General features: G+C 43.3%; 3 protein-coding genes across 3 annotated transcripts in view; 1 reads left to right on the forward strand and 2 right to left on the reverse strand.

Annotated features, from left to right (window-relative positions):
• Positions 1-3,353: 3,353 nt before the first annotated feature.
• lrrc3b (leucine rich repeat containing 3B) lies at positions 3,354-4,133 on the reverse strand. The gene has a single exon (XM_030789468.1). It carries the CDS (start codon positions 4,131-4,133, stop codon positions 3,354-3,356), a length of 780 nt encoding a protein of 259 aa, XP_030645328.1.
• A 17,966-nt stretch (positions 4,134-22,099) lies between these two features.
• Positions 22,100-24,331, reverse strand: oxsm (3-oxoacyl-ACP synthase, mitochondrial). The gene is made up of 3 exons (XM_030789302.1): positions 24,248-24,331; positions 22,859-23,912; positions 22,100-22,610 (listed from the first exon to the last, which is right to left on the reverse strand). The coding sequence occupies exons 2-3, from the start codon at positions 23,836-23,838 to the stop codon at positions 22,208-22,210; spliced, it is 1,383 nt and encodes a 460-aa protein (XP_030645162.1). The 5' UTR covers positions 23,839-23,912; positions 24,248-24,331; the 3' UTR covers positions 22,100-22,207.
• A 321-nt stretch (positions 24,332-24,652) lies between these two features.
• Positions 24,653-25,064, forward strand: part of ngly1 (N-glycanase 1) — a 7,912-nt gene continuing 7,500 nt past the window's right edge. The window contains exon 1 of the mRNA XM_030789008.1: positions 24,653-24,753. Within this exon, the coding sequence (XP_030644868.1) occupies positions 24,653-24,753 (101 nt within the window). The remainder of the gene's footprint in view (positions 24,754-25,064) is intronic.

Raw genomic sequence — 25,064 nt, forward strand, 5'->3', positions numbered from 1 at the left:
CAGTCCTGATTGCCTCCCTTTCCTCTTCACCGTTCACACCATGACTTATTCATCACCCAGTACTTCACATCTGAGCTTGACCAAAATCACCGTCGCATACAAATCCTGTACATGACCAATGTTTTTTTTTTTTCCCCACCCATACATTTAAAAAAAGAAAACAGCACTCAGCACTGTGAAATTGGGGGGGGGGGGGGGGGGGGGGGGGGGGGGGTGTTCGACATACCTTCAGTTCATATAGATGCACTATAGACACACAAACTGTTTTGAAAATGTAGAACAGATGTTTTCTGTGAAAAATCTCTACTGTACCATCTTCATTATAGGTGAGGTACATTATGGAGCTACAATGAGGTGGGATGTGCTGTAATAAAACTCTTTCTTTGTAAGTCCTAAAAACCTATACGTGTTCATTTTATTCTGTTTGCAGAGCAAACACAAAACTCATTGGGAACCATTTTCAGAGTCAATATTTCTCTTTATTGTTCTTTGTTCTACGACATGCTTTTACAACGGCGTGTACTGTAGGTCAGTGTTAGGTCTTCAAGATAAACCTCTTCTTGGAAAAACAGACAGGTGTTTCTTTGATGGGAGGAGAAGAGTAGGAGAAAGATGACGAAGACAAGAAAAAGTTGAGGAACGGAACCAAAAGAAAACACACGAAAATGCGAAAACGAGAGCCGTTCTTTCTTTTTCGTCACACGTCAGATGGGTAGGACTGTTTTGGGAGAACTGTCTTACGGTAAAAATCCAGAGTAAAGTACCACTGCTGCTTCGTTTTGTTTTGTTTCGTTTTGTTTCGTTCTGTGATGTTTTGTTTTCAGATTCAATGATTTTCTGGTGCATTAAAAAAAAAAAAAAAAAAAAAGTGGTCCAGGAGCAATTACAGATTTTTTTCAAACTTTGAATTAAGAAAACACATGAACCCAGTAAACAAACAGTTGAAACATTTGATTAGTGACTGACAGGGGAAAAAAAAATACATATATGTGAGAGCTTGAATGACAAGAATTTGAGGCACTTATAAAATCTTCCATGTCCTTGGCTACACTGTGCTTTCTTTTATTTCATGCACCGACAAACTGTCTGGCATCAATTTTCTGAGTAACAATAAAATGTACTGAACTGTTTTTGCAAGACAAGGCCAAAGACTGGACAAGTACATCCAAATACAACTCTTTAAAGGGATCTTTTTAATGGGCCGTACCATCTCACACAAACAACAAAGTTTTATATTTACACTACAGGAAACTCTGGAGAACCTTACGACTGCATCCTGTTAAACCTAATTTTCCTACAGAGTTTATTTGTGTCATTTCTTCTCAGAGTTCTAACTCCCCCAAAAAAACTTTAATCTACTTATCATGTAAAAGGCCACCATGACAAAACACTAGGTCCTGTATAAGTAGAAAGTAGCAGGGTACTAGAATACAGTGATGCATTTTTAAATCTAATAATGCAGATGTTTGAAATCTCTCCCTCTCTTTACCCCCCCCCCTCTCTCTCTCTCTCAAACTCTCTCTTCCCTCTCACTTTCTCTGTTTCCATTTCGCTGTCTCTCTTGTTTTCTTTCTAATCCCCTCTCTCACCGTCCCTTTCTCTTTTCTTTATCTTTCCATTTCTCCCTCTATTCCTCCCCCAGGCATGTTTTCACCGCGCACCCGAGTCTTAGATGAGAGAGGGGCCATTAGGAGAATGACAGCTGCAATTTTCTCCTCACACTTGGCTCGAGACATTACTGTAACACGCAGTGCTGGGTAAATGAAGGGAAAGGGGGCCCTGGCATCTGTATTACGGCTCCAAAGGGCTGCGGAGGAACTGGTTTGTGTTGATCTCTCCCAGCTGAAATAATAATACGTCTATCACCTCCTGCCTGGTGAGGCTAGTCTGGCCCTCTTGTCTGGCAAGTCTGGTTTGACTTGACTGGAGTCAGGGAGAGAGAGAGAGAAAGAGAGAGAGAAAGAGAGAGAGAAAGAGAGAAAGAGAGAGAGAAAGAGAGAGAGAGAGAGAGAGAGAGAGCGAGAGAGAGGTGGCTTTCTTTCATGTAAGAGCTGTTTCTTTTCTTTTTCTCAGGTACTGTTTCACAAGAATCTATCTGATCTCCACACATGACGGGATTTATGACAAACACAGTATTTAGGAAAGACCTTATTATGATTTTTTTTTTGTCACAACACTAATGAAGAGACGCACAAGTAACATTTTTTTTTTTCTCCCGTTCGACTTTCACGGATTTAGGAAGGCGGCATCGGCCATTTTTACTCCCCTTCTAACCTGACATGACAGATTCCACTGAAATCTGGAAAAAGTATTCCTTTGAGAAATCAATTCATGTTACATCAACACCTTTGTGCTATGCTAGTACAATCACTAATTTACAGCTGACCCACTGGAGAAGATCATTCCATGGAAACAGTAGGATCTTTAACTGGAAATATCTCAAAATACTGGAAGCAACACTCCATCACTGGATACCAGCATTGTGACAATGCCCCTGCTTGATCTTGTTATCAAACTTTTTGTGTGTTAGTACTCTAAATGGGGTTTAAAGGTAATCCTGTCATTTTACGTGTTTTAAGTGTTTTCTGCATTTTTGAGAATGATATTCAAGAGAATCTTGTGTATACTTGGATGTCTATTGAGAGGCCACTTAGTAAGTAGGTATCATTTAAAAAAAAAAAAAAAGTTAACTGTTAAAACATTTTCAGCGTTTTTTTTCGTTTTCTTCTTCTTTTGATTTTTTAAACAATTCACTGGAGGTTTTTCTTTTTTAAAGTATTAATACCTGAGATTTTTAATTCCCAAAATACCTGCACTAGTCATAAATGCATGAAGTATCATTATGGTTTTTCATTTCTTTTCTGTTTTTTCTATCTTTCTTTTTTTGTCTGTTTGCTGAGCGATAAGTGCAGTAGCACAAATGTAATAGAAAACTACTGCGTTGGGCCATGTTCCCTTAGGTTAAAAGCAGAGCGTTAAGTCTGTAGTATTTACCCCTTATAAGAGACTGCTCTCTCATTATGTCATTAATGTCACTTTTAGATCACATGTATGAGAATCTTTTTAACAAGGACATGAAATTGGATGTTCAGTTTAACACAGTTTCTTTTTTTTCGTTCCTCTTCTAAATATAGACTAGTCAACAGGAAAGCACAACTGGAAAAGAGAGACATACAGTATCTTACATTCTCCTATGTTTCTCTTTCAGTGGTTCGGCTGAAATCAGAGCTCTCGGTGACTCACTTTCGATGGATTTGCTTTCGTAATTTGGTCCATCAGGCCAGAGCGCTCTGGCTCTTGTGACGTAAACAGCGAACGGGCGACTTTCGAGATCCCGCAATCCTCGGTGGTCGTTACACCACGGTGCTGATGTCCTCAGAAGGGTCGTCCGGTTTCTTGGGTTTGCTGGGAAGCGACTTGAGGTACTCCAGGTGGCGTCGAGCGTCCTCCTGGTTCTGCCTCACGTAATACACCACGTAGGAGATGACCATGGCGAACCAGCCGAACATCGTCACCAGCATGGCGTAGTCGGTCGTGCGCTTGGCCAGGTTGCAAAGGTCGGCGTCGACCGCCAGGAACGGCCTCCCCTCTTGGTCTCTGAGCTCCGAGCTGCGACACAGCACGCGGGCGGCCGCCTCGTGGTTGTGAGCCATGCCGCCCAGAGCCTGCTGCAGGGCGCAGTCACAGTGCCAGGGATTGTCGTCCACCACCACGCGGGCCTTGAGCCGCGCGAAGGCGTCCTTGTGCACGCTGCTGATGCGGTTGTGCGAGAGGTCCAGCAGCTCCAGGGAGGACTCGAGGCCGGAAAAGGCCCCCTCGCCCAGGGTCTCCACCGCGTTGTGGGACAGGTTGAGCCTCCGCAAGTGCCTCAGGCCCTGGAAGACGCGGTCAGGCACGGCGGAGATGTGGTTGCGGTCGAGCTGGAGCAGGATGGTGTCAGAAGGCAGGTCCGGCGGGATCTCCTTGAGCCGGGCCTGGGTGCAGGTGACATTGAGGCCGTGCGGGAGGTTCTGGCAGTTGCAGCCTTTCGGGCACATGCTCGCCGAGGGGAAACACAGGGCCATGAGCACCAGGCTCTGGAGCAGCAGGCACATGGGAATGGAACGGGTCAGCCACAGGTCCAGCGGAGTCATGCTGACCAGCCGTCGTCAGCATATTCCCGCCCTCGTCCGGCCCCTCGCGGACGCACCCCTTTCTGGGAAAGGGGAAGTCCTCACCAACTGCCCTGACCCTCAGGAGAAACTTCAAGAGTTCTTCTCATCCTCTGATCAGACCTACGGGAGATGCAAGACACCTTTACTATATGAACACAAAAAATGTCAATAGAAACGGTGATAATGAAGTTTTATGCTGAAATGGCATCATTTGTATGAAGGAGTGACATAGTGAAGTAATGACAAATGTGTGTGTATGTGTGTGTGTGTGTGTGTGTGTGTGTGTGTCTGTGTGTGCTGTGCTGTGCTGTGCAGTGTTCACAAGACTAATGTCGCTAGTAGCAACTTTTTGAAATTAATAATAACTGACATTGGGACGTGGAAAACAGTGACTAAGCAGAGAATTATTTTTGAAAATAAAACTAAAACAAACAAACAAACAAATAAAAATATCACAGCAGCTAATGGTGTTCTGACCTCGCAGTATCGTGACTGCATTTTCACTCACGAGTGAGAGAAACTGTTTTGACACTTAGCACTCACGGAAAACAACACAATTGTTAAGAGTTATTATATGTACAACAGCAGAACATGTAGGGGTGGAAGGGCTCCCATTGACAAAACACGGACCACCATGTTTACCATATATATGCATATATATACATATGTATACACACACACATGTTCAGTCTCACATGCCACCCCCAACCCACTCTCCAGCAAAATGAAAACATTTCAAGTGACAGGTGAGAGACGCAGATGGGAAGTTTCTGTCATGTTTTTTTTTTTTTTTTCCCACACTTCACATGCAGACCTGTTTCGACAGATTCACTCCATTTACAGTGTGAGTGGCAGAGCCAAAAGCTCTCTGAACTTAATTAGCTCTACATGCTAATTTTAAAATGGATTGAGTGAGTTGTTGTTTAAAAGCCAAGACTGAGTCTTTGTAATGTAGTCTTTCATTGGAGTCTGGTTTATAATCAGCTGGATCTTATGTGTCCTTGGACTTCTCCTTAAGGTTGAGGTTCTCTCAGGCTGAATGCTGTTATTGTTGGAGTTTGATGGCACAAAGGCAGGATGCCCGTACTCCCGTAACAAGTTACACTAACCAGCGGGGGGCTAATTGAAAATAAATATTGATGAATCTGGTTTCTGCGATGGACTGACGACCTGTCCAGGGTGTTTCCCCATCTTTCACCCAATGAGCACCCGCGACCTTATTTAGGACAAGCGGCTTAGTGTGTGTGTGTGTATGTGTGTGTGTGTATGAGAAAGAGAGAGAGAGAGAGAGAGAGAGCACATGTGTGTGTGAGTACATGTATCTGTGTGTGTGTGTGTGTGTGTGTGTGTGTGTGTGTGTCTTTGTGTTGCTTGTGAAGTCTTTTATTGATCATCTTCACTTGACTCCTTGTCTTGTGTTCTGTTGTTTCTCCAGCTGGTCAATTTCCTAAACAGATCCGGTTCACTAAACTCACACTGGGCCCACAGTGCCAGTACTGCATTTGTTGAAAATGATATTCCAAAACTGCGCCTCACCCCACACAAACCTCTGCCTACTAACTTCATCATTCAAAGTGCCATAATAAAGCCCTGGGTACATTTATTCTGCCTTACTGATGGTGCAGCCAAACATCAACCAAAATCTAAGCACCCTGCTGGTCCTCTACCCTGGCAACAACTGAGTGTGCGGTCTGAATTCAGCTTTTTTTACAGACCTGTACTTTCTCTGTTCTCTTACAACTGCTTGCGTTGGCATTTACCATGAAAATGGATGAGGGTAATAAACACGTCATAACTGCATTACATCACCATATTCCTGTCATAAGGCTTTTCAAAAGAATCAATATGCTGTATGATGCCTCAGTCAAACTGTTGAATGCATGAGTATGATTTTTCCTGTGTGACCATATTTAACACACACTATATTTTTTTTTTACGGCCACTCTTTGGGGGGGGGGGCAGATGACTTGGGATGTAGAAATACTAATTTCCACTTCACTTATTTGAAAAGGGAAGCTTTCTCTTGACCAAACACGTTTTTTTTTTTGCTTTGTTTTTTTTTTTTTGATTGGCATGGAGGGTTCTTTGAATCCTGCCTCTCAGCTTTACTGTACTTTAGGTTCCTGATCTGAAAAGCCAAGCCTCAAATCCCCTCCTAGCTTTGTATGCAGGCGAATCAAAATGAACTTACTTGAATTTGACTTCGATTCACTGCCTTTTAAATTTCATTGAATTCAGCAGAAATGCAGGCTGCTGGTGGAGAGTCAGACATAATTTCTTGCCACTGCAGAATCGTGCCATCGTGATTATTATTTGATCTGGGGAAACTGTCAAAACAAATTATCTATGACGACAAGTAAGGGGAGTAAGAATTCTGCTGATTTGCTACTGAGCATGAAATTCTGAGGCACGTCGTTGACTTTTACTTTCAGATAGTTTACTTTCAGATAGTTTACTATCGATAGTTAAGATTAACTGAATTATTTTGTACAGCCATCTACAACGACACATAGAGTGACGGTTCATATATGTGGTCAGAATTTTAACTTGAAAGATTTATTGTAAATAGACAGAGACAGCCAAAAAGGATCAGCGATTCTGATCAGTCCCTAACAGTAATTTTGAGAGGGAAACCTCAGTCGATGAAAAGGAGTGCCCTCCCCCCCCCCCCCCCCCCCCACCGCCGTGGTCGTTGTGGTAACCAAGGTGAACTTCCGTGGCGCACCCGGAGCTTCCCTGTCCTCGCGACCTAATGAATGTGAAAGGTTTCCCGTGTTGCCTGGCGCAGCTGCTGTTTGCCGCTCGTGAAATCACTTATTATACAACTGTCTCGTTAAAGCATCAACAACAATACCAAGTTCAGGGTCCAGACAAGCCTTAGGTTCGTGTTTGCCACCTGCGCAACCACATGCTGAAGTCATTTTTATGTTTAGCAATTAATATGCGGAGTAAATCTCAGTTCTCTTACACAATGATTACAAATGGAGTGTGCTGTGACCGATACAGTCGGGTGGGACTGATTTTCAGTACTAAAACATAATATCATGTTAGCACAGCTTGAACGAAGAAAAACACCACGTTTAACACAATGCCATTGTTGTCGTTATATAATTTAAAGGAAATTTTATCGTAACAATCGCAGTCGGCTTAAATAAAATATATATAAAGAGCCACAACATGACCACCACAGTCGTATGCATGTAACGCAACACGGCGCAACAGGCGACATACGTTTCCTTACCTGCGATAAAACGGTTATTAGTCGTCGCATCCAAGACCGTGACATCTTGAACAAATTCTTTACATGCGAATCTTCAGAAATGTTGTCGTCTGTCAGTTCAAAATTTGACACCCATTGGCTTTCACATATTTGAAATTGTTTGGTGGTGCCCGTGGTTAGCGTCTGAGGAGTGTGCGTGTGTGTGTGTGTGTGTGAGAGAGAGAGAGAGGGAGAGAGAGAGAGAGAGAGAGAGAGAGAGAATTTTCTTAGGGGAGAGTCTGGCCGCACTCGGCTGCGCGCACCGGAATGAATGAGTGTGCAGTAGGTGTTGCCAGAGTGATTCGACCTCGGCTAATTTGATGCTGTTGTCAAATCAATGCGTCCAAACGCCCCCCCCCCCCCCCCCCTCCACCCCCCCTTCTTCATATGTCACATCACGTCCAGAGGATTCAGCGGAAGAGAAATTTCCTTATGATTGTTATCACAAGTTCAGGTGCTTATTTTGACAGCTCCCCTTTCTGCTGTTCATTCATTTTCAACGTATACCGTTGAAATAGTGCTTTGATATCTATTGCATTGGTCGTCGCCTAAACAGCAGATAGCCTTGGAGGTTTTCCAAAGCACAATCGCAAGGCATGGTCTGAAATATTTCACACAGGTATCGAAGAAATGATATCAGACAAATCGGAATTTGTGTCCATAAGGGAAAAGACACCTGTTCAATTCACGTGTTAAGAATTTCTTTATCAAATCTTTGCTTTTGTTGCGTGTTCAAACATAGGGAGATCATATAGTTTTGCTACGGAGCTGTCCCTTTCTATATTTCTCGTTATATTTCTCTACATTTCTGCGATCTGTATGGTATAAAAGGACTTTGGAATTTCAAATAATCACAGCGTTGTTTCTGTGAGATGCCTCTAAGACACTGTCCATATCAGATAAAGTAATTTTTAAACACTCCGGAATTGTTTCAGGACTGATTTCAGTTCCGGAGGGTCAGCTTTTCACTTGTGACACGGAAAAGATTGAGTGAGAATGACTATTCCTTGTGCGTCTAAAGTTATGCACGACTTTGGATCGCCAAACAATTACGTAAGACGAATGAATAATTTCCCTCCTCACATTAGTCACTGGCTCTTGTATGAAACTAACAGGCACCTCAGGAAACCATGATCAGTTTGTGTGTGTGTGTGTGTGTGTGTGTGTGTAATCTAGAAAACAAAAAAAAGATCTTCTGTTTGGATGAGACATGCAAAATATTACTCCTTTTAAAATGTCAGCCCCTAGCACACACACAGACACACATGCACACAGACACAAAGACACACACACGCGCACACACACACACACACACACACACAGACAGACACACACACACACACACACACACACAGACACATACTCTCTCTCTCTCTCTCTCTCTCTTTCTCTCTCTCTCTCAGATAGTACAGCAAAAACTGTTATCTTTCACAACAAAACAGGTTTTGGTACCATATGCCACACCCCAAGTTATAGACTTCTCTGAGTCATTTTGGCTCTCACAGAGTTTGACACACAATTGAGTCGAATCAGACAGAAACTCAAGTTTATTACTGACATATATAATTCAGGCTGAGTAGCTGTAACTGCATAAGACCAAGTCTGGTTTCATCTCTATTTGCCTTATTATAATTCACATCATGTAAACTGGGCCCACTGCCTCCAGATATTCAGAGGAATGCTTGAGTGTTTAATTTCATTATCAGGGAACAAGCTGATCTCTTTGTGAGATTATAAAGCAGTAAAATCCTATTGCCTATTAGTAAGGTCCACTTTGGGACATGAATTTTATTTATGAGCGTTGTTTCAACGAAGCATGAAATTTTACGTATAGAGTCTAGTTGGCGAAAAAAAAAAAAAAAGAATCTGACATGTACACACGTACACTGCTCCCTCATTAATTTGCAAAAGGGTTTGATTCAGGACGAGCCATTCGCATTTATGCCCTTAGAAAGGTCATCCTTTGTGATGCTTATTTGCATTCTAAGTAGCTCATTACTTTGCAACCTATAAAGCAGTAACGTGCAGTGTGTGTTATTTGGAATAAGTCAGTATGTGAGGGGAGCAGAAAAGCTTTTTCAAAACCAAACTCTGGATACCGATCACCTTATCACCTGAGCGATCTCACCTGTAAATCATTCAATAAATCAATAAATAAAGCAACGTGTGTATGGCATGACTCGTTATTCAATGTAAACAAACATGTGACAATCACAATTCACTCCTTTTTTTTTTTTTTTTTAAGTTCTGCGGGGACATGAGAGAGGACGGGTCGGCCACACACGTATCCTAAACTCCCAAATTCATCTTATTGGTGTGTCCGGCCCCTGACACGAGCGACTAATTTGATAGGTTGGGTCAAAGCCTCGTCCCTCTTTGATTTTATCAATAGCATTGATTCATCAGGTGCCACTGTGACTGCCGTCCCTCGTTCCTCTGTGTTAAGTGGACCGCTGGCTCCTTTCCAATCACTAATTTATGTCCTTTGCTCCTCGGGGATCTGAATTATGGATGAAGCGTTCCCTTCTTGCCGAAGATTGACTGTGTTTGAGCGTAGAGATCCTACTGTAGGAGGGAGGTGAAAACTGTCACTTTTCATTGACAGCAAGCGCGAGTGAGCCCGATGGTTTTTTTTTGTTTGTTTGTTTGTTTGTTTGGGTTTTTTTTTTTTTGTCATGCCAATATTGCTAAGCTTCGTAGAAACACTATTATGTCGACCAGGCATGAGTGAGTGACGTGTTTACACAGAACACTGGTATTTTAACATGCTATCTTGAGATAGGGTATTCATTTTTATGTTCTACATCCATAAATTCATTAACTCCTTTGAGATCAAGTATCACTTTGAAGGACAGACCCAGTAAATAGTAAATAAACATACAAATGTGCAGAGAAGAGCCATGTGACTCTCCCAGGCAGGATGCTGGATGTCAACACTCTGACACTTGGTTTTCCCGTGAGAGTCGCCACGCTGAACGTTAGCACGTGAACGGTAGCACACGGAGTTGAGAAGGTCAATTGTGATCGAAGGATCTCGGCTTTCAGAGCAGCCAATCCGATCGGCTCCTGTCCTCACTGAACCTGTGGGGCTCTGCGGCCGATCCAGATAAAAACCAGTCAAACCAGTGATGGATGATGTCGACAGGCCGATAAGGGAAGACGATGGTTTGGTCTTTGGCGTTTCGTACCCCGTTAAAAAAAAAACCCATTGGGCGGAGAGTGTTTCTCTTTTTTTTTTCTTTTTTTTTTCTTTAGAAAGGATGGAAAGAAACAAGAAGCATGAACAATTCCCCTCCACATTTGTCACAACATGTGTGTATGATGTCACAATGCTCAAGGTGTTCCATCAAACAGGCATGTTTTTGACACACCTCGTTTATCACTGCAGCCTAGTGAGCCCTTCACATGCCACACGTTTAAGGCAATGCATGGAACAGTCACTGTGTCTGCCATTTATAAACTTTCCAATGAGTATGCGTGTATGTGTGTGTGTGTGCCTGTGTGTGTGTACAATGGACAATGTGTGTGTGTGTGTGTGTGTGTGTACAATGTAAAATGTGTGTGTGTGTGTGCGTGCATGCGTGTGTGTGTGTGTGCATGTGTGTGTGTACAATGTAAAATGTGTGTGTGTGTGTGTGTGTGTGAGTGTGTGTGAGTTTGTGTGTAGGTCTCAAGATGGATGCTTACTGTAGTGAATATGTGCACAGACTAAAACCTTGCAGTTCTTGTCTAAAATCCTGAATCTTATTAATGTTTTTTTTTTACCCGCTATTAAGGGAAATGGGAAACCAATACCATAACATACGCATAATTAAACACCAGTCTCCTGCTTACCACAGAGAGCCACGTACAGACCACTCTCACTGACACTCCTCAGAGATTCACTTCTCCTTCCTCTGCCACACTCTCATGCACTCTCAATTAAAAATATCTACACAACTCAAATGCTTTAATTATGAAAAGCAATGTGTGTGTGTCTGTGTGTGTGTGTGGCAAATGGACTCCGCGCATGGTCTAGATTATCCATCCGTTTCACTTTAAGAGCTAATCTTTCTCCATTTTCAGCTCCTCAGTGGCCCACACTGGAACATTTAGCCTCTGTGCCAAGTCCTGCACCAAATGAAGAACTTCTTTTTACTTTTTTTTTGTTTTGTTTTGTTTTGTTTTTAAGTGTTTCCAGTGGAATGTATGAAACCCATCCTATATCTACATTTACTACTCTAGATGTTTAACTCAGAGGTTTTCTGCAAAGTCTCCTCCGAGGGCTTGTCTCGAGGCTTGATGTCAAAAGAGCTATAAACCTTGGCGTTCGGATGACTCAATAGCTGATCTTTAGAGCTGTTTAATGGGAATAATCTAATGACAAGCATTTTCAGAAGCCGCGCTCAGCTCAAGGTTTTTTTTTTCCGGCTTCATTTCACCAAAGCTCTATCCGCTGAATTTCTTTTTTTTTTTTTTCTTCCCTTTCTAAATGGCTCAGTGAAGGAGAGAGCTACGGTGGAATCCAGGTGAGGGGGAAAAAAAATATGAGTTAAGCCAAAAAAAAAAGACAGAAAAAAAAGAAGAATAAAATGAGGTACACAGTAGGTGCATGACTATTCCACAATATGCTTGTTCTTTTTTCATGTCAAAAAAACAAAAACCCCACCCTGACACAGGACAAGAACAGGCCAGATCTCATCTTAGTATGGCAACCCATTTGTAGGTGACCCCATTGTCTGTTGTGATAGCTATTGATTAGCACCGACAACTGTGATTCTAAGTATGACTGCAGCCGATCAATCCACTGGAACACAGGAGCAATATCACTACTGAAAGAGCTGGATCCTTCTGGGCATGGAGACGAGGGGGAGCCCCCCCCCCCCTCCAACCCCCTCAGCCCCACACCCATGCACACAAGACTCTATAAAGTGCTTTTAAAATGATCATCAGTGATGGTGAACAAATGCCTTCCTCTCACAGCAGTACAATGACTGCGTGAGCACCGCAGAGAATGTCTCCTAATTGAATTGCCATTCTTCTCTTTTCTTCTTCTCCCTTTTAAATTATCCAGCTTTACATTTCCCTGCCCAAGTGCTGTCTTACGTTAGGTGGGCAATTATCTTATTGCTTGGTAATATGACTGTTAAACACACACGCACACACACACACACACACACACACACACACACACAAGCACACACATCTTTCTCACATACTGTTTCTCAGCTTGAGAGGGAAAAAAAAATGTCCTCATAAAAGGCCAAACACTCCCGAGGTTTTGAAAACATCATAAAACGAATCCCTGAACTGGGGGCTGAAGTGGCCTCCTCTACACTGTGTGTGTGTCGGGGGGGGGGGGGGGGGGGGGGGGGGGGGGGGGGGGGGTGGCTAGAATAGGCAATTTCTCATCATTGGGCTAGCCCAGACGCCCCCCCACCCCGTGATATCATATTTGTAATAATCTCTGCATTGTATGTCTGTCTCTCGCCGTCCTCTCGCAGCTGAGCCTCTGCTTTCATTGCTGGTCTGTGCTAATAAAATTTGACATCCCTGTGAACAACAGACACCTCAGTCGCCAGAAGGCCCACACTACCACAACGTCTGGGCAACAGCGAAACCCCCCCCCACCACGCCACAGGAGACGGGGTAAAAAAACTTTTAAAAAATGTTGTGTCAGAGGAGACCTAATATGAAATAAATGTCAATTAAACAGAAAAAAAAATGTCTTTGGGTTTTGGCTTTGGGATTTTTCTTTTGAGTCCTTCATTAAAGAACAAAAACAAAAAAAAACGAAACAAACAACCCCCCCCCCCCTCAACAAATAGTAAACTGCAGTCTGGTAACTTAGTGCGTCAGGCCAAGTGAAGTTGAATTTTGACAAGATAGGCTAAAAGACAGAAAACCAACACCAAATTATATGTTGATTGTTGACAAATGTTTAGAAATGCCTAGTGTTAGTCAGAGACAAGTGAAAATCAAATTCACAAAGAAACATATATAAATGCCCCTGTGGGCAATACTTGTTTTGCTGAGAATCCATGGGCTAAACATATCTGCATAAAAGCCACAGGAACCTCTTGAGTTCTTAACTCTTTCATACCAAAATTAGATGAAAATTAACACACGGTACAATTCGATCAGCAGGACGTTGTCATGAAAACAACTGAAACCCCCCCCCAAAAAAAGGGGAGAAAACTCATTTTCTTTTCTCTCCGATATTGTTGCAGTTTAATTTTACACAGAAAGGTCTTCTCAAAGTGTACAGCTTCTGGTCTACAGTCATAATGAATTTCCTCATGGTGATAGAATATGCAGTACTCAATTTGTGCAAATGAAAATATAATTAAATATGTGAGACACCCCCCCCCCCCCACACACATACACACACACATACACACATACACACACTACCTCCATCACCCCCACCCCCCGATGAGACTGCCATCAGAAAAAAAAAAATGAATGCAATAACGCATTAGCTCTTTTGTAGCCAAGTGGAGTATGACTTCGCATTCACAGCAAGTGAGATGAATACCAATGAAATCGTCAATTAGGCCCTGCTAGGTTTGCTGCGGTTTAGCATGATGGAATTTGCCCAACCTGCCTGCATGAACAGAGTGAGAGAATGACCCCCCTCCCCACCCCCCTCCCAATCTCACACCCTTTCTTCTCTGTTACATGTGATTCGAAATGCATGTTTTGAGAGGAGTAACGCTCGATCACTGTTTGTTGGTGACACCTCTCAGTGCTTTGCAAAAAAAAAAACCCCCAAGTCCACACTGTCAGCGAGGAACACAGAGGCCTTGAGGAGGGAACGGAGAGAGTGAATTAAAGATAAAGAGCTCTTCATACTTAAACGGCGGGATTTCCACGTGCGCCTCATTACAGACTAGACCCTACATTCCGATTCACTTTCCACATTCATAAAACATAAAACATAAAACAAAAAAAAAAGATACGCTGACTTCACAGAACGGCGGGGGGGGGGGGGGGGTTGGCTTGGGCAATAGCAAGCTCCTGCTGCCAGCTGTGAGTTTCAGACAAAATATGAAAAACCCATTTGGAAATTCCTTGAAAAAGCCAATATTCCCCCTCATTTTCCATCTGTCAGGAGCTCAATAGTACATGATGTAGATGCCAAATAAGCTAATTACTTAGAATTCTATTATAAACAGGGCACTACAAGAGACAAAGGAAAGTTCTGGAACCTATCCAGGTGCCAACAGAGCCTCCCACACAGACAGAGAGGTTGTTTATCTAATTGGGGAGAGGGGCATTACTGGGAGGGAAGATGTTTTCTCTGGCTTTTCTTGGTGTCTGTTTGCCTGGAGACGTGTTTAGGCCCCAGTGAGTTTAACCATGTCCTCTCTCAAAATGTTCCTGTTTTATTTTATTTATTTATTTTAAACGCTATGGCAACTAATGTCATTAGTGTCCAATGGTTGGTCTGTAGAGACGGGAGAGAGAAAATAACAGGCTCTAAAGAGATGGCCATTAACATGTCAGACACATCTCTCATCCCAAAGACAAAAATTCATTGGTTAAAGTCTGATGCTTTCATGGTCAACTCCATCATCGAAGAGTAAAACGAGTGATACCAAGCCAAGCCAAGTAACGAGAGAATAACATTTACTTTATTTAAAAAAAATAAAACCACTTTGATTGACCCGCATCACCGCACGTGATTTTAAACCGGACCAGTTGTCCGACAAAAAGGTGAACGTAGGTTCTAACACAACGACAGCTCACGTTAATGTACATGTTCAAATATTCCTCGCCTGTTTAAAGGCGTAGGGATCTCGGCTGTTCCACAGTTCAGCCTACAGTGACATAACGTTCAAACCACACCACTCACTACCCTACACTGCAGCAGCAGGGGTCTTTTCATGTGTAAAGCAGCCTGGTATATAAGTGTGTGTGTGTGTGTGTGTGCGCGCGCGTGCATGCATGTGTGTGTGTGTCTTTGCCTCACATCAGTTCCACTGGTGGGGATTTTGATGCGTATCACTATATGTGATAGCTATATGTGATAGCTATAGTGGTAACTCTATATGTGACAGAGTTTAAAGGCAGTTACGGTTAGCATCAATAATCAAAACAGCTGGCCACAGTGGGAGTGCGTGAAGGCATCTAGTTAAAATACTGTCCTTTTTATCGTCATTGGTTGCAGCTGTATCACTGCTAATGTTGGCATCTTGAATCTCAGACGTCACTGACAAGTGAACGGATCCAACTGCAATCAATAGAGCTGTCTTAAGATCAGAAAATCGTTAGAAAAAACAAACAGACAAACAAACAAGTAACATCAAAAACCATTCCATCTTTCTCACACATCAGACTTCAGTCAGACTGGATTCCACATGCATGCGATGTCTTGTTTCTTTATTAGGTAGTGGTGCATATGAATTTAGATGCGTTTTTTTGTTGTTGTTTTTTTTTATTTGTGGCGAACAAAAATTCCTCTCTAGATGCTGAAACTGAGAAGTCATGGTTCTGACTGCTTTGATGCTTCTTTCTGCATCTTCTGTGACAACAATCATTCAAGGACATCAGAATTCCAAGTCGTTATGTATTTTCATACTTTGCACAACTTTACTGGACTTTGTCCATGCCGTGATTTTAATGGTCAAAATGCCTCTGCATTTTTTTTTTCTTCCTGAAAATGAGAATGTGAGAAAGGGCACATGTCATAATGCTGTGTCTGCTGGATGCTGTTTGTATGTGTAGCTATGTTCTGTGCCCAAAGATCTGCCACCCCCCCCCCCCCAAAAAAAAAGTTAATAAATAAAACAAAATGTATAAAGGTTACACACACACACACACACACACACACACACACATGCACCACAAAACATGGAACTTTTCAAGTTGAGCCTTGGTCAACAATCAATTTTGTTGTGAAACGAAGCTCGGTTCCTCGATCCATGAGTTTAGATTTAGTGTCATTTGGTCACAAATTTGATTCGCCCACCAAACACCGAACGGCCAAAGTTTTGCTCCACGGAAGAGTAGCCTCAAAGAGCGTTAACAGTGTCTTGTGGGAAGTTAAAAAAAAAATAAAAATCTTGGTTGGTCTGTGTTCGACAGGAAATTGCTTCTAATGCTCCGGGGTAACTTGAACTTGACCCACACACAACAGCGGAGAGTGAAATCGCCCCCACCACCCAGGCTGTCGTGTCTGGCAATGTGCTTTATCGCTACTTAACAGAGAATATTACAAAAAAAAAAGCCTATTACTATTCTGATGGTGAACAGCTTCTCTCAGAATGTTCCAGAACCTGCTTTGTCAAAGGCGTTGGCTGGACAACGGCAACAAAACAACCACGTCCAATGTCAACCCTGCGCTTGGAGGAACCTCTGACGGGTTTGGGATCGGTGAGGAAATATATGTGCTATAGATTCGATGAGACAGAAACGTTGCGTATAGCGATTGAAAACAAGCTAATGTGACAGAAAAAAAAAAGAAACCAGTGACTCACCAAGGACCAGATGAAAAGAGAAAGCAGGAGGAAGCAAGGGAGGTAGGAAGGTTCGCCTGCAGACTTCCAGTTGTCCCCAGAGACCTCGTGATTCAATGCAAATAGACAACAGCTGGCATGTGTGATTAAGAGTTACCCTTCCCAAATCCCCACTGACCAACCCAATCTGCTGGAGAACATTTATATACATGATAGTCTCCACGGAGACAAAGCACCAAGAGATGCTTCCAGTGGGTAGGCCTACCTGATGTTCAATCGAGGAACATAGTTCATTAAATGTGGGGTTGACTCCAATCCAAGCAGTCTGGGGTTTGCTGAGAAGTGTTTACTGAGCTCTGGAGTGACTAAAGGTGTGTGTGTGTGTGTGTGTGTGTGTGTGTGTGTGTGTGTGTGTGTGTGTGTGTGTGTGTGTGTGTGTGTGTGTGTGTGTGGTGTGTGTGGTGGTGGGGGGGGGCTTCCCAGTGCTCGATATCATTCCTTTGGAACTTTCTAATGACAAGACAGTGTTAGTCACCAAGGAAAGGTCAAGGACATGAGAGTTGCAAGTCAGCTGATCCATCTAATCAACAGCTGCCCCATGTGTGTGTGCAAGAGAGAGGGGCCAATCAATGTCTCGTCTCACGAGATTCACTCTCCCGTGTTTGAAAGAAGCAAAGCAGGCCGCTGAGCAATCACGGTTCTGGGCGCATGCTGTTAGCCTTTATATCTCTGAAAAAAAAAAAAACGACTCACAAACCAATCGCTGATTTCCTCTCCATCCATAATCTTCCACCACCTCTCTCAAGTGACGCGTTTAATCGGCAGGTTCATCAAATGTGCCGTTTTCTGCGGTTCTGACACGGTACGTACGATGTCTAGAGCTCAGTACTTACATAAATGCTGATTGATGGCTCAAGTGCATTACGGCTTATGAAATAAAAACATTCTGTTATTACGTCTTTGGACATCAAATACCGCGATGTTACCATCCATCACTGTGTGGGTGCACACAGAATTCTGGCAACTCTACTGTATTACAATACCCTCTGATACATTCCACTGAAGGCCTGCTGTTTGGTTTGGTTTTTTTGTTGTTGTTGTTGTTTTAATTTTTTTATTTTTTTCTAATGTGACTGCCTCATGCTCACAACGCTACTGGGCATTTTTTTTTTTTTTTTTGTTTTGTTTGTTTTTGTTTTGTTTTTCGTGGTTGCACATTAAAATCTGTTTATTATGCATGGTGGGTTCAGATGCTTACAGGCGAGTCCTGACAATTCACAATGGGATGCTGATCTGGCCACAGTCTGTTTTACATACTGGAGGAAACAAACTGACCAAAATTAATGGCGTTGTATAACGATAGCTTCTCAGACACTGAGTGCATCTCCGAGCGGTTCGAGAACTCTTTCCTTCTAATTGCCATTTCCATGTGTAAAGTCTTCACAGTGCAGGGGTTTTTTTTTTGTTTTGGTTTTTTTACATAATTGTGTTTCTGTACTTAATTGTGCCTCTACGTGTTTTCCGATTAATTCCCATTAATTTCCCATTAATTCTAGCCCTTTTTACATGTTTCTATATGGTTTGACATGATCGTACTTGTACCTGGCTGTCTGATATAAGAATTTGCTTCTTTTGTTTTCTTTTAATCTGTGCTGCATGGTGATGGCTAATTAAGTTCCCCGTAGGTTCACTAGACATGACCTGCAGACACATTCTCTAGCCAGATGCATACTATTGTTTTTAAGACTCTGGATTTCTCTTTATATGCCCTGTAGTGTTTTTACATTGTAAGCACATGCGGTTTTAGTAACGCTAAAACTAAGCAGCCAGGTGACTGGGGGACTGCTGGGGACCTGGGCTTGCCAGTGAAGTCATTCCTTGTTGCCATGACGTCAGTGAAGATGGTGTGAGGGATAGGCGGCGGTCTGCCTACACTGAGGAAACACATTACTGTGTGTGTGTGTGTGTGTGTGTGTGTGTGTGTGAGACTCCTTACCCCCTGAAAATGACGGGCAGTGTTGCTGAAGGGTGAAGGAGGAAGAGAAAGAAGGAGGAGAGAGAGACAGACAGATGTACAGAGAGAGAGAGAGAGAGAGAGAGAGAGAGAGAGAGAGAGAGAGAGCGCTCTAATTTTAGAGCCATGTGAGAAACCCTGCTACTCTGTGGGACAGGGTGATATCAAAGAGAGTACATGCTGATTCGGTTGCCATGGTGAGCATAATTCAGCTTGGATGTCTCCTAATTGGAAAGCAAGGCCGAAAAAAAAAAAAATCAAATATTAAATAATTAAAAAAAAAAAAAAAAAAGTCACCGGAATCATCTCATCAGCACTGGCAGGATTCAAATGTCCGGCACCTTTTGCGGTGGTATCGACGGGGGGGCGGGGCTGGGGGGGGGGGGGGGGGTGTGTGTGTTTGAAAACGTGCTATAACAGGGCGAAGCGGGGAGTCGCACATCAGCAGAGAGGCAAACACTTGGATAATTGCTGTAAGTATGGAAAGCCGGCCAGACCAACAGGGACCTGGTGTCAGGGCGCTTACTTTTTTTTTTTTTTTTTTTCCATTCGGGGAAGGTTTGGCAGTGTCAGTGAGGAAATCAGACCGTATGGGTTTGCCTGATAACACTCCATACACACACACACACACACACACAAACTGACTCAGAGAGAGAGAGAGAGAGAGAGAGAGAGAGAGAGAGAGAGAGAGAGAGAGAGAGAGAGAGAGAGAGAGCACTGCCACATAGTTGTGTCAATGTTGAACTAGCGCCTTGTGTTTATTAGTAAATCTAACAGGACCATTTGGTCTGCACCAGTCGTTTGCAGATTGCGTGATAAAGAACTGCCTTGTGTTAAAGTGAAAACACAGACTCACACAACTCTCCGAGAGATGTACGCATTTGACCAAACATCCACAGCTTGGGTCATTTCAGGTTTTCTTATTTGAAACTGTATGATGAAAATATCATTTAAAAAACCATGTACTATTCAAGAAGAGCCCTAAGCTCTCCCGTCCAAAAGCAAGACCTGTTAAGGCCTGGAATATGATAGCCCTGACAGTGGAGGAAGAGTAAATGAAAATTTCACTTAGGAGAGCAATGATTTGAAATTCGATAAGCAATAAAGTGCTTTTAACACTGGGGGAAAACATACCTCTTTAAAAATCAATACCTCGCAAATTCTCACTTAGAGATATGATCAGTCAAAGAGAGATATTTTCAGCTATAGAGTGACAAATGAGTGTTCCACCGAGAAGAGGATGTTCACAAAAAAAAGAAAAAAAAAATCATCCATCATGTGAGTCATAAGGTTTTAAATTACAAAAAATGAATAATTGATTTATTAATTAGTAGAATATGATATCAGCAATACTTAATAAAACTCAACCATCTATAATACGGGCTCGAGATAGGTGGCTCCTCCCCCGTAATGCATCATGGTTTCTGATTCGATCCCCTGGATCTGTCAGTGACAAATCACAGCTGAGGAACAATTCTGGTTCCGCTTCACAGCTGGTGTCACGAAGTCACTATATTTAATAAAAAATTTAAACAGCGTAATAACTTTTGAGGTTCCTTTGTTTCTACTTCGTAGTTGCGAATTATGTTGCACTTTTAAAATGTACATAATTAGTAATCATTACTGTTACTGTAAGAGTACAAGGTAACAAAGTATACATACAAATAGCTTTTAGGTGGCTATACTGTTTTTTTTTTTTTTTTTAGAGAAATCTAACTACAAAATTGGAACCATTTTCCTGCACAAACCAATCATGTTTAATCTTTGTACTCAATGCTTAACTGCCCAACATATGAGGTGCCTTCAAACACATAAATCACACGTGAATCGCATTTTCGTTGATCTCAGCAAGATTTACGTATATGATTGAAATCCCGTGCTGAGTCAGGTCTTAACTCTCTCTCGCCATATGCTCCTGCATTAACAAACGTATTGGAAAAGTAGTAAGTTAGACATGTCACTAGTGAATACACACACACACACACACACACACACACACACCTGAAGCAAGTGAATCCACAGAGGACAGAGAAAGAGCTATTCATGGCCAGGGTGCCCTTCATTAACTTACTGTCATGAAAACACATAGAGTCTCACAGGACAACCCCCAAAGAGACAACACACACTACTTCTTGTTGTTCTCCTCCATTGAATGCACTGAATGAATGCTTGAATGGGCATGAAGAGAAAGCATGGGGGGGGGGGAAGAGAGAGAGAGAGAGAGAGAGGGAGAGAGAGAGGGAGAGAGAGAGGGAGAGAGAGAGAGAGAGAGAGAGAGAGAGAGAGAGAGGGACTCTTCTCATCCCTCAAGGGGTTTGGTTTTCCAATTACCACTTTTTCACTCCTTGGATAACAATTGACCTCACTTCCCCTTTTGTGAGCATGAAGCTCTTTGCTAAAAGACCTCTCTTTACAACCGCTGGGCTGCACCTTCAAGACCTCTAGTCCCCCTCTCACTGAGCAGAGTAGCAGAGGATACAGGTACCATAGACATTCAGTTGGTCTTCTAAAATACTGCTGGGGGGGGGGGGGGGGGGGGGCATGCACGGTGGTGATGCTGTAGTGATAAAATCTATTAATGCTCAACTCAATCCCTTAATCACAGATTACAGCCATTTCTGTGACGTAACTTCACCAGTGTAAGACACACATCTTCTTCCTTTACTGAATTCCTGCCCCTCCCTTCAAGCACGCTTCCCGGGATTGGAGGTATTTTTTTCCGTAATTTGGGCCCGTGGGAGGTGCACCAGCCCCTGTAATATTTATGCCCGTGGTGCATTCTGGAAGCTGCCACAAATTAGCCTTTGTGACCAAACAAATTACAAGTTCTCACCTGCAAAACTCCCCCCCCCCTCCTCCCCCAAAGCTACTGAGACAGAATTGCAGTATGTCACTGCCACCTAGTGGTGATGAAACAATCTGCACCATAAAGACACAGTTGTTTTGCAGGGCCTACTTTATTCTGAGGCTCAAGCTCATTTCATACATTCCTTTTATAACAGTATAACTCATATTATGAAAAGTAGCATTTATACTGACCTCACTTCCAGTCATGTATAAAACATCTGAAATGTTTTTATGTTGAGTCAGACTTTTATGTTGTCGGTTGTTAAAAAAAAAAAAAAATTTGTATTAATATGAACACTGCATGGCAGAGATACAGGAAATTTATTCCTCTTTAAAAATTTTACTGATCCAAAAAAAAAAAAAAAAAAAATGTCACTAAACCACATGTTCCATAACCGAACTTTAATTTCAGACATACTCAGAGCCAATCTTGCAAAATACCCCAAGCAAATGTCTGACTCTTTTTCTTTTTTTTATTTTTTATTTTGTCATTTCAAACGCTGGCCAGACACAGTGATGCGTTTGTTCCGCCAAAGCCAAACGAGTTTGTGAGGCCTATTCGTCTACCCTCAGCTTTCCAGCCCTGAGTGGTGCAAGGCACATAGTTCAGATCGAATTCTGGCTCGGTACGGTCCAGGTTGAGGGTGGGTGGGAGGTTGCCATGGTAACAGGCCAAGGCCGTAAAAGCCGCTTCGATGGCGCCCGCCCCCCCGAGAAGATGCCCTGTGGCGCCTTTAGTGGAGGAGACGGCCAGCGACTGGGAGTGTTGCTGGAAAAGCCTCTTGATGGCTGAGTTTTCAGCAGCGTCCCCTAGTGGTGTGGAGGTGGCGTGCGCATTCACGTAGGTGACATCAGCGGGACCGACACCTGCATCACGTAGAGCAGCCGCCATGCATCTGCAGGTAAATCAGACCACAAATGAGGAAAAAGATTCAGAATCTCAACCATATTATCAAACTGTAAAAATGTGTGAGCATCAATACACCGGAACATGCAAGGTTCCTATTTATCTAAGCTGAAATTTAGCTGAACTTATCAAAGTGTATGTTTGGATACAGTTGATTTAATCAGAAATATAAGTGGTTTACGCATTTTTTTTTTGGATGATGATGATGAAGATAGACCCCCGGGGTACTCGCGCTACCTGAATGCTCCGTCTCCATCAGCAGACGGCGCTGTGATATGACTGGCATCTCCAGAGAGGCCGTAGCCCAGCACCTCGGCGTAGACTCGGGCTCCTCTCTCCATAGCATGACCATATTCCTCCAGCACCAGCACAGCCGCTCCCTCCCCCATCACAAAGCCCTCTCTCTCTGGGTGAAAAGGCCTGGAAGCCAGTTTGGGATGCTCGTTCCAACTGGTGCTGAGAGCTCGCGCCCTCGCGAACCCCGCTATGGAGAGAGGGCTGACGCATGCCTCTGTTCCCCCGGCGATCATCGCCGTGGCGTCTCCGTGAGCGATGAAGCGGGCGGCGTCGCCTATGGCGTGCGCTCCCGTGGTGCAGGCAGTTGACACGGCATGATTGGGACCTTTTAACTTGTGTCTGATGCTAATGTGCCCTGCTGCCATGTTGACGAGGATGCGCGGCACAAAGAAAGGGCTAACTTTGCTGTAGCCGCGACCCTGAAAGGCTGAAGCCGTTCGGGCAATCTCATCGAGGGGCACCATGCCCATGCCCACCGCCACGCCCGTACTGAGCTGCTCCTTGGGACTTTTGGGATACCATCCGCAGTCTTCCAACGCCAACTGCGTGGCACCGAGCGCCATGACGGTGGCCGGCGACATGCTGTTGATTTCCCCTCGCGAGGCAAAGTTCTCCTCCTTGAACTCCCCCTCCCCCTCTCCTCTGGGCACGAGTGCAGCCACTTTACAAGGCACCGTTTTATACTCCTCTGAATCCAAAGCAACTATCCCGCTCTCACCACTGATCAGACGTTGCCAAGGCAGGGCGGTCCCAGTCCCAAGAGGCGACACTAGTCCGATTCCAGTGACGACCACTCTCCTGCGGCTGGGGGCGCTGTAGCGCCTCCTGCTGGTGCTTGAGCATACGCAGGTTCTCATGAGCATGAAAGCGTTACCATATTGAGAGTTTGTTAAAACCGTTCGCCAACACGGCAATGACATTGCTGATCTTTTCACTCTGTCTGTGCAACTGTGGCGCGTCAAATCATTGGGTATATCCCGACAAAAAGAGATCACTGTGGGGCAGAGGAGATCTATGTTAAGATTAAGATTGTCCCTGCAGAATGTATTTAGATAAGGCTAATTATTACATTGCGATTAATGGGGAGATCAATATTTCGACTGACATCTACCGGGTCATACACCGACGTCAGTGAATGAATTTGTTGAGTGGCGTACAGTCGCCATATTTCAAAAAAGTCGATCGTGGGTCATCGGTGGGTTACTTTAAGTCAGGCTGGGGCAACTAATTACAGAAACAACAGAATAACCTTGGATCTGTGTTTATAATCCTTTGATTGCCCTGCGTATGCGCTGCTCTTTCACAACAATTATGCCAAATATACTCTACCTGACGTCAGATGTTGCCACAGTCAAGTTAACTGTATGCTTCGGAATAATGATTTGTCTCTCTAAATTTTGCGTGCGTTTACCGAAATGATCATAGTTGCCCCACAGCACACTGTCAGAAGCGTGTGACTGTTTTTGAGTAGGACCACTCGTTGCCTTCTCTGAAATTAAAATACTTTTGCATGATATTCGCCACTGGATTCATTTTCCTCCTCATATTGAGAGAAATATTATATCTATGAAATAAAGCGTTCAAAACAAACAGTAGGAAGATAATATAAATGGGTAATGTATTTTAAATAAACATGTTTCATTCAGGCAAGTTTAGGGCAGCTATTTAGAGGCAACATTTGAAACGATTGTCGGAAGCTATGACGTGACGAGAGGTGTACGTAGGTGAACGAAGATGTCAGAGTTACAAGGAGTTACAACGCTGTGCGAAAACCCAAATGAAGTCTTTTTGGATGTGTCCAGATTATTGCTTACGTACGCAGACAACATTCTGAGGTGACTTGAAAATGAAAGAAACGCTTCAAAATTAAATGTCATCCTTCAGATGATAGCAGGCTAGTTTAGCGTTGTGCACAGTCATCTTCGCGGAACAATGATTTTACTCGTAACGCTCTGAACATGTATCGTTAATGTTTTGCACAGCTATTAACAGAACTGCTGTTTCTCTTAGTACTGAAAAGGAGTGATTTGAATTCTTATTAAGCTATTCGTGTGGCAGTCCCTCGGCACAACGAGGAATAGTTGCGCCATCCATGACATGTCAGCATTTCTAATGTAAATATAAACAGCAGTGTAAACTTTGTTTA

This window comes from Chanos chanos, chromosome 12 (assembly GCF_902362185.1).
Source record: "Chanos chanos chromosome 12, fChaCha1.1, whole genome shotgun sequence".
Lineage (NCBI taxonomy): Eukaryota > Metazoa > Chordata > Actinopteri > Gonorynchiformes > Chanidae > Chanos > Chanos chanos.

What these genes read in the sequence shown, in the direction of transcription:
- oxsm (XM_030789302.1), bottom strand. Translation starts at nt 23,838, where the DNA reads ATGTCATTGCCGTGTTGGCGAACGGTTTTAACAAACTCTCAATATGGT. An exon ending in GATGGAGACGGAGCATTCAG is followed by an intron (nt 22,611 to 22,858) that starts GTAGCGCGAGTA and finishes ATTTACCTGCAG; the next exon opens with ATGCATGGCGGCTGCTCTAC.
- lrrc3b (XM_030789468.1), bottom strand. Translation starts at nt 4,133, where the DNA reads ATGACTCCGCTGGACCTGTGGCTGACCCGTTCCATTCCCATGTGCCTG.